The sequence below is a fragment of the Babylonia areolata genome, chromosome 32, assembly GCF_041734735.1.
Source record: "Babylonia areolata isolate BAREFJ2019XMU chromosome 32, ASM4173473v1, whole genome shotgun sequence".
Lineage (NCBI taxonomy): Eukaryota > Metazoa > Mollusca > Gastropoda > Neogastropoda > Buccinidae > Babylonia > Babylonia areolata.
The window spans coordinates 8,742,638-8,752,637 of record NC_134907.1 but is presented as its reverse complement, the minus strand read 5'-3'; the positions used below and the strand labels follow the sequence as shown (position 1 = coordinate 8,752,637).

General features: G+C 44.7%; 1 protein-coding gene across 1 annotated transcript in view; it reads right to left on the bottom strand.

The window, feature by feature from the left end:
- LOC143276426 (atrial natriuretic peptide receptor 1-like) overlaps positions 1–9,922 on the bottom strand; it is a 51,256-nt gene extending 41,334 nt beyond the window's left edge. The window contains exons 1-4 of the mRNA XM_076580915.1: positions 9,643–9,922; positions 6,777–7,061; positions 2,376–2,522; positions 1,159–1,180 (exon numbers count right to left, since the gene is read on the bottom strand). Coding sequence (XP_076437030.1) covers positions 1,159–1,180; positions 2,376–2,522; positions 6,777–7,061; positions 9,643–9,922 — 734 coding nt within the window. The remainder of the gene's footprint in view (positions 1–1,158; positions 1,181–2,375; positions 2,523–6,776; positions 7,062–9,642) is intronic.
- Positions 9,923–10,000: the final 78 nt, after the last annotated feature.

Here is a 10,000-nt window from a genome sequence, read left to right as displayed (position 1 = left end):
TTCATGCTGTTGTAACATTTCATAAGCCTGCTTACAAAGTCTTGTCGGCGGTGATTTAACAAGTTTTAACCAATACTTGATGCACTTAATTGTTGTACGAATTTTCAGTGGATATCTACCAGTTTCACCATATGCTACTTGATTAGAGGAATGAAGTAATATATTCAAAGAAACGTTTTACTGCAAATGTATGGATGATTTCCATTTGTTTATTCTCACAGGTACCCCAAATTTGTACTGCATATGTGAGCATCGGCTCTATCAATGTGCTAAAGAGTTTCCAGTAAAGGGTCAATAGACTTTAATTTTTACATAGCTCTAATAATTTCAACAACCCCTTTCTCCCCTTCCTGCACATTTCGACATACAGAGAGAGAGAGAGTGTGTGTGTGTGTGTGTGTGTGTGTGTGTGTGAGAGAGAGAGAGAGAGAGAGAGAGAGAGAGAGAGAGCAACCAATGAAGCACGCTTTTTGCACCCCAGAATGTTCAATTTGATGATCACCCTTGATGTATCTGTGTGAAATTAAGGCTGCACTACCGGTGGAGAGAGGAACGCCATAGTACAGCCCTACCACATCCCCCCTACGCCCTCCCTCCACACACACACACACACACACACACACACACACACACACACTGCTCCCCATGCAGTTGATCCTTCAACAATATGGATGCCCATTGCCAAGAACATTTCCATGAAACACGTACTGGAATGAGAACGTGCTTTTTTGTGTCAGCCCGTTTGCCCGTTAGCGTTTCCCTCTTTTTAAGATAAAGGTTAAAGATCCAACAGCCTTTTGCCAACTAGGCAGTGGGTTCATATCCACTGTTTCTAGGGCTCGGCATAAGAAAGGCGGAGCCCACTCCTCTCCTTCAGACGTTTCAATTAATCTTCCCCCAACCGAAGTCAGGAATCCATTCTCATCTGGGTAGAGAAATCTGAGTAAAAAGCCCTTCCGCCCCCTCCCCCTCCCCCCTTCCCTCACCCCCCGCCTCCCCCCAGGACGCAACACCATGTCGGAAATTGGGCTTCGAACCCTGAGCAATGGTGAAAACTGGATCAGAAATCATACGCCTAACCAGTGGTCAACGCCCAACCGATTCCGCCACATCGCCTCCAAAACAGATACGAAGACAGAAAGAAGGACTGAAACCAACATTGCCTGCACGGATGCAGGGCCTGCCGGATGAGGTGTTGGCGTGAGTAGGGCAAGGGTCCACGTTCCGCCGGAACTCCTTGTATTCTTTCGACTTATCGTCAACTTCCATGCCCACATCCAACAATCCTTGAAAAAGAACACACACACACACACACACACACACACACACATATATATATATATATATATATATATATATATATATATATATATATATATATATAGTGGAGTGATGGCCTAGAAGTAACGCGTCCACCTAGGAAGCGAGAGAATCTGAGTGCGCTGGTTCGAATTACGGCTCAGCCGCCGATATTTTCTCCCCCTCCACTAGACCTTGAGTGGTGGTCTGGACGCTAGTCATTTGGATGAGACGATAAACCGAGGTCCCGTGTGCAGCATGCACTTTGCGCACGTAAATGAACCCACGACAACAAAAGGGTTGTTCCTGGCAAAATGCTGTAGAAAATCAACTTCTATAGGAAAAAACAAATAAAACTGCACGCAGGAAAAAATACAAAAAATGGGTGGCGCTGTAGCATAGCGACGCGTTCTCCCTGGGGAGAGCAGCCCGAATTTCACACAGAGAAATCTGTTGTGATAAAAAGAAATACAAATACAAATACTGCGAGACAGACAGACAGACAGACAGACAGAAAGAGAAATACGTATATATATATATATATATATATATAGAGAGAGAGAGAGAGAGAGAGAGAGAGAGAGGGTGACTTTTTTCTTTTCTTTTTTTTCTCCATGTGAAATTCCTGCTGCTCTCCCCAGGGGTCGCTTCAATGCAGCGTCAACCTTTTTCACCTCTCAAATCGTCTGTCATTATCATTATTATTATTATTGTAGCAGTAATAAAGTGGTCGTTGTTTTTGTCCTTATTAGTAGTAGAAGTGGTAGCAGCAGCAGCAGCAGCAGTAGTAGTAGTAGTAGTAGCATTCTTGTTATGATTATCATATTCATTGTTATTACTAATGATGATGATGACGATGATTATCATCATCATCATCATCATCATCATCATCATCGTTATTACCTGAGAAATTACCGCTTTGTTCGTAGGCACGATAAACGCTGGCCACGCTGATGGTGATCATCATCATCATGACATAAACGTCGCCGTAATCATTATTACAGTATTGTTACTATCACTGCTATTAATATTATCATCATCATCATCACCATCATCACTGTTATTATCAACATCACCTGAGAAATTTTTGCTGAGGTGGAGATCCCGATACACCATAGCCATGTTGATGGTGATGAATACATGCTCGTTGGTGAAGAATCCCATTTTCTTCACCGCATTCAGGAAGCCTATGGCCTCTTGGGGAAACATGCACAGCACCACCGCTGAAAAACAACCACCGTTTCTTGTTCACACCCCTTCAATGTTCGAAAAAAAAGGTTAACCCTTTCACCGCCAAGCTCACATTTATGCACAGGCATGGTCCTAGAGGACCCATGTCACTGAAAGGTGACCATTCATTGGTCTGTTATCCATGAACCTACTGATCTTAATATTCGGTGGTAGGACAGGCCATATTTTCTATACATCGCAGGGGGAATCTCCAGCTATTCATACTCACTGTCTTTTCTGTGTTCATACCACAAGGGAATTTTGTTCTCTAAAGTGACTGGCGGTGAAAGGGTTAAAGGTCCCATAGCCTTTTACAGCCATCGGGGCAGTGAATTCATATCTATTGTGTCCAGGGCTAGAAACAGGAAGGCGGGGAACCAATCCTCTACTTTCGCCGTTTTAACATTCCCTAACAAAAGTATCCATTCCCACCTGAGTGGAGTGAGGAAAATCGGAGTGAAGTGCCTTTCCCAAGGACACAGCTCCATGCCGAAACGGGGCCTCGATGCCTGATCACTGCTGAGCATTGGATCAAAAGTTTAACTCTCTCCATACGAACGGCGAAAGAGACGACGTTAACTGCGTTTCACCCCAATTACCACCATCAAAATATTGCAAGCGGAAGGCTCTTATACTGAAGAGGTGAATGTTGACAAAGAATACCACAATTCTGACGACGGAAGCTAAAGGTTGGGTCATTCAGACACCCACTGGACATCCGAGGGGGTCTGTGTAGAGGAGAAAAGAGGAGTGGCCGTACTGAGTGAGTTAACGCCTAAACGAGTCTGCCATGGCGTCTCCAGCGTTAATGTTTTTTTCTTGTTTGATTTATTTTTATTTGTTTATTTATTTATTTATTTTAATACAGGCAAAGCTTTCGTGGCTCAAATGTGATACCTGCTGCACAGCAACAACAAAACCGAAAACGCTGACGTTTGGGTTAGGGGAGATGGGGGTGGATGGTAACAAATACACAACAATCCAAATCATATTTTTGCACATGATCACAAATGGGTGTTTGCCGAACCAAAAGTTGAGTATTGCATATCCATTTTAAGCACACCACATCGATTGACATTTTATTGTGTTTTTTTTTGTGATAAAATTTATCCAAGTTTCAAACTTTCCTTGTCTTTATCATGACTTTTTCGCCATCGATAAATCGTAACAAAATCACGCATTTTCTGGCCTAATATACACAAAAATCACTTTGAACATATCCGATTTTTTCTAGACGATTTCTTGCACTCGGAACAGTGAAGACTGAAGGTCCATCACCACCTGTCTGTCTGAACAGGGGTGGTATTCCAAAATAAAAAGACTATAATCAGAATCGGTCAAAACAAGCGCTCGAAAACTCTGAACTGTTTCTCTCTAAATAATGGCGGAATATGACCGCTGTTTGGGTACCTTAAACAAAATTAATACACGCATGTTGACTTGAGAGCAACTGACAAATTGTGGTTGCTGTTGCTGTTTTTTTAATGGCCTCAGTAGCGTGCAAGTCCAAAGAGGCGAATGCAGATTGTGCTGAGCCTTCATATAAGGGAATAGCCTTTCTATGCCTACAGTCATTTCTTAGAATTTAATGTTTAAGACGAGTGAGATCAGCAACAACCAAAAATATTCCCCAAAGTTTCTGGAAAATAAATGAACCAACATTACTTCCATAAAACCCAAAAGGACTTCCTATTTGAACTCAAATGAAACAAGAGAGGCAAGGCCTTCAAGACTCACTTGTGATACACTTTTTAAAAAATCCAAGCTTTTTATGTATTGAGTATAATTTCAAAATGTAATGTTTAAGATGAGAAAGATCAGTTTAAAGCAAATTAAGTCTCCTAGCATTAATTACAGAGTAATTTCCATTTTTTACTATCTGCACCAAAACGTTTGCAAAATAAATAAAACTTCCATGCTTAGCAAAAGAAGTTCCTGTTTGAACAAAAAATGAAAATAATGACCGCTCTTGTTGTTGGGTCAGAATATCAGATCAAAGTGCCAAGTTTAGAGAATACAAAAAATATAAATATAACAGTAAATGCAGTTTGCATATAATTAGGCTTCTTTTTTTTTCTTTTTTTTTTTGTGCCCATCCCAGAGGTGCAATACTGTTTTAAACAAGATGACTGGAAAGAACTGAATGTTTCCTATTTGTATGCCTAATTTGGTGTCAACTGACAAAGTATTTGCAGAGAAAATGTCAATGTTAAAGTTTACCACGGACACACACACACACACACACACACACACACACACACACAGACAACCGAACACCGGGTTAAAACATAGACTCACTTTGTTTACACAAGTGAGTCAAAAACGACTGTTGTTACATTTCAGTTCGTCGGTATGCCAGATAAAAGTGCTGAGTTTTGTGAACAAGAAACAACAATATGATAATGATCTGATCTTGGAGACATTTTTACCTTCTTTGTAATTTTGTGCCCTATCCAGAAGTGCAATGACATTATGAAAATGTGTGTAAAGGACTTCCCCCACCCCCCCCACCCCCACCCCCCTCCCTATTTCAAAGCCAAATTTTGACAAAGAATTTCCACAAAAAAAACTTAATTGTTTAAGTTGAACACACAGAGAGAGAGAGAGAGAGAGAGAGAGAGAGAGAGAGAACCGAAACACGGGGTTATTATATTCATTATTGACATACGTTTTAACGAACACAGGGGGGCAAAAAAAAAAAAAAAAAAAAAAAAAGAAAAAAGGTTAAAGATACGTTTTAACAAACACATGGGCTAAACAAATATTTTGAAAACTGTTTGAAGGTCCTGTGCCATTTAACGGCCATCAGGGTAGTGGATTTATATCCACTGTGTCCAGGGTTCGGCATGGGAGGTAAGAAAGAAAGAAAATGAAATAGTTTTAAGTAAGATTGGTACAGAAGTGAATGTTCATCCTTTCGCAGGTTTCTCGCAAAGGGAGAGAATTTTGATTTTGGCGACAAGTTTTGGACATGTTTCGCAGGTGACAATTTTGGGCGTAACGATAAAACACACACGCACGTACGCATACACGCACGCATGCGCACACACACACACACACGCAAACACACACGCATACACGCATACACACACGCATACACGCACACACACGCATACACACACACACACACACACACACACACACACACACACACACACACTTTTCCTCACCACAGGAATGAGAGATGTGTTTAAAAGCTTCAGGACTGGCGTGATGCATGTCCGTATAGTCAACTTGATCTTTATCCACGAATTTACTGTTCCGCTGCGTTCACACACACACACACACACACACACACACACGAGCGTGAGCGCGCGCGCGCACACACACACACACACATACACACACAGAGATAGATAGATACATACATAGGACAGATAGATAGATAGACACACATACATGCATACATACATACACACACACGCGCGAACGCGAACCCCCTCCCCCTCACATCCCCCTCCCCTCACACACACACAGATATAGACAGATAGACAGACATATAGATAGATATAACATTTTTTAACATATACATACATGCACACGCGTGCGTGCGTGCACACACACACACACATACATACATGCACATACACGCACGCACACACACACACATACGCACAGACACACACACATACACACACACAGACAGATAGATAAATATATAGATAGATAGACAGACAGACAGATATAACATACACATATAAATACAAGCACGCGTGCGTGCGCATACACACACACACACACACACACACACACACACACTCATACATACATGCATACACACACGCGCGCGCGCGCATACATGCACATACACGCACGTACGCACACACACACACAAACACACACACACAAAGGTGACCACTTATGACAAGTGTACAAGAAAGTCGGCAAAAATATACCATACTTTGTTAATGTAGAATGTATGTGTGTGTGTGTGTGTGTTTGAGACAGAGTGTGTGTGTGTGTGTGTGCGTGTGTGCTGTGTGTGTGTGTGTGTGTGTGTGTGTGTGTGTGTAAGGGGATGGGTTTCAGACAGACAAAAGAAGGGGTATTCACCTCGACAACCACCACTTACTACAAGGCGCTAGTAGTAGCAGCAGCAGCAGCGACGGCGGCAACAGCAGCAGCAGCAGCAGTAGTAGTAGTAGTAGTAATAGTAGTAGTAGTGGTAGATCATCATCATAATCATCACCACTAATTATCATTACCATCACCATCATCATCATATATCATCATTAATTTCAGACAACCACTCTCCACTAACACAGCACTCACAATGATCTCCTCGGACATCTCTTCCCAGTCGAAGATCTCGGATCTGCTGACGATCAGGCGGACCTTGGACAGAGCGAAATAATGCAGCGTGGCCACGATGAAGCGGGCGATCTCCATGTAGGTGCCCACGGTTCGGGCCACGGTCGGGTATAAGTAGCGACTGGACAGACGTGTGCTGAAGCAGCGGTAAGTGATCATGACCATGTTCCACTGCTTAGCCAACTGTCCTGCCGGCTCGCAGGTCACTTCGCAAGGTGGCCCTGTTGTTGTTGTTGTTGTTGATGATGTTGTCGTTGTTGTTCAACAAGAGCAATAAGGAGGAGGAGGAGGAGAAGAAGAAGAAAACGTAGTAGTATTACGAGGAGAAAGACAGAGAAGCAGATGAAGTAGAAGAGGGGAAGGACGTAGTCGAGGGGGAAGGACGTAGTCGTAGTTGCAGTAGTAGCAGCAGTAGCAGTAGCAGTAGTAGTAGTAGTAGTTGTAGTGGTGGTGGAACGAGGAGGAGCAGGAGCAGAGTTTTAATTATAGTACTAGCAGTTGTTGTTGTACGGGCAGAAGATGAGGAGAGGGGGGGAAGGAGGAGGAAGAGGATGGGAATGGAGGAAGAGGAGGGGGAGGGAGGAGAAGGAAGAGGAGGAGGGGGAAAGGGGGTGAGGAGGAGGAGGGGAAGGGAGGAGGAGGAAGAGGATGGGAATGGAGGAAGAGGAGGGGGAGGGAGGAGGAGGAAGAGGAGGAAGAGGTGGGGAAGGGAGGAGGAAGAGGATGGGAATGGAGGAAGAGGAGGGGGGAGGGAGGAGGAGGGGGGAAAGGGGGTGAGGAGGAGGAGGGGAAGGGAGGAGGAGGAAGAGGATGGGAATGGAGGAAGAGGAGGGGGAGGGAGGAGAAGGAAGAGGAGGAGGAGGGGGAAAGAGGGTGAGGAGGAGGAGGGGAAGGGAGGAGGAGGAAGAGGAGGAGGAAGAGGAGTGGGGAGGGAGGAAGAGGAGGAGGAAGGGGGGAGGGAGGAGGAGGAAGAGGAGGAAGAGGAGGGGAAGGGAGGAGGAGGAAGAGGAGGAGGAAGAAATAGCGACTGGACAGACGTGTGCTGAAGCAGTGGTAAGTGCTCATGGCCATGTTCCACTGGTGAGCCAGCCGTCCTGCCGGCTCGCAGGTGACCGCGCAAGGTGGCCTTGTTGTTGTCGTCGTTGTTGGAGGTGTTGTTGTCGTCGTCGTTGTTGTCGTTGTTGCTGTTCAACGAGAGCAGTAAGGAGAAGGAGGAGGATAAGAAAAAGAAGCTGTAATAGGAGGAGGAGGGCAGAGAAACAGATGAAGTACGAGGGTCATTCAATAAATAAGGTGAATTTTTCGGTATAAGGACTTCTAATACAGATAGAAGCTTACTTTTTTTTCAGCGTAGTCTCCCAGCACTGTCACACACTTTTCCCATCTGTGCACAAGCTTCCGTATTCCCTCAGCGTAAAAATCTTTGGACTGATGTCTCAGCCAGTCGCTCACAACACTTTTGACTTCATCGTCACTTTCAAACTTCGTGCCTCTCGTGAACGCTTTCAAGGGACCAAACAGGTGAAAGTCTGAAGGGGCAAGGTCTGGGCTGTAAGGGGGACACTGCTGGGACAACTCGACCCTCCTGTGTTAGTGCTCTGGAGTAAGCATCTTTGGCACCCACCGGCAGCTGACCTTCGAGTAGCCAAGGTCATCATGGACAATTTTGTGTGCTGTCCCAACAGATAAGCTCAAAGTCCTTGCAATGTCATCCACTGTCACCCTTCTGTCAGACTGAATGAGGTCACTGACTGATTCGATCACCTCAGGAGACCTCACTTCTGTAGGCCTTCCAGGCCTGTCTTCATCCTCAACACTGCTCCGTCCTTCTTTAAACAATTTAGCCCACTTGTAGACATTTTTTCGGCTGAAACATGTGGCACCATACACAGTTGACATTCTCCTATGAATTTCAACTGGTTTGCACCCTTCAGCAACCAAAAACTTGATAACTGACTGCTGTTCAATCCTGGAGCATGCTTCTTGGTCGGCCATCTTTGTTAATCGCCAAAACTCTCTAAGTTTTTTTTAGTCTGGAAAACAAATTAAATCCATGTGAAAAAGAAGTAAAACAAAAAACAAAACAAAAAAAAGTAAGCTTCTATCTGTATTAGAAGTCCTTATACCGAAAAATTCACCTTATTTATTGAATGACCCTCGTAGAAGAGAAGGACGTAGACGTAATCGTGGTCGAAGTAGTGGTGGTGGTGGTGGTGGAAGGAGGAAGAGCAGCAGCGGCAGTACTCAGCTGTTATTACTGCACGGGCAGAAGATGAAGAGGGGGAAGAAGAAGAGAAGGAGGAGGAGGAAGGGAAGGGAGGAGGAAGAAGAGGAGGAGGTAGAAAACGCGACTGGTAAGTGATCATGGCCATGTTCCACTGCTGAGCCAGCCGTCCTGCCGGTGAACTGACAAGGTGGTCCTAGAGTTGTTCTACAAGAGCAATAAGAACAACAACAATAACAAACAGAATGAATAAGAAAAGACAAGAAAAAAAACGATGTGTAGTAGCAGTAGTTAGTAGTTGGTAGTGGCAGAAGAAAAGGACGAAGACATGTAAAACGAGGAAAAAGGGGGAATGAATGAAATGGAAGAGGAGGAGGAGGAGGAAGAAGAAGAGATGCAGGAGATGAAGGAGGAGGAAGGAGAAGATGATGGAGGAAAGGAGGAGGAGAAGGAGAGAAAAGCACTTTGCGTATAATTTTTGTTATTGTTGTTGTTGATAGTAGTAGCAGTAGTAGTAGCAGCAGAAACATCAAAACTACCGTATTCGTAGTAACGCAGGAAAACAAAACCCAACTTACCCACATAAGCTACAGCGCCGTCTTTTCTGGCCTCGTACATGCGGGTCAACCCAGTGGCGGGTTCACAGTACGTGTAGCGGATATCACGGATCAGCGTGTAGCCCGGAATGGCGTTCTCCCTGTTCAGCTTGTCCAACATGTAGATGGCAGAACTCGTCAGCGCGTCACCCCGCACTGTACCCGGGGGGCTGTCTATCAGCACGCACACCGTCAGGTTCTGGATGGCTCCCTGACACTGGGTCTGACATTCGGCCCGTGGGACAGTCGACAACAGCACCATCACCACCAGCAGCAACAAGAGCAGCAACAGACGTACTCTTGTTGTCACGGGGGTGCCGAACCGAAATACTTTTCCTCC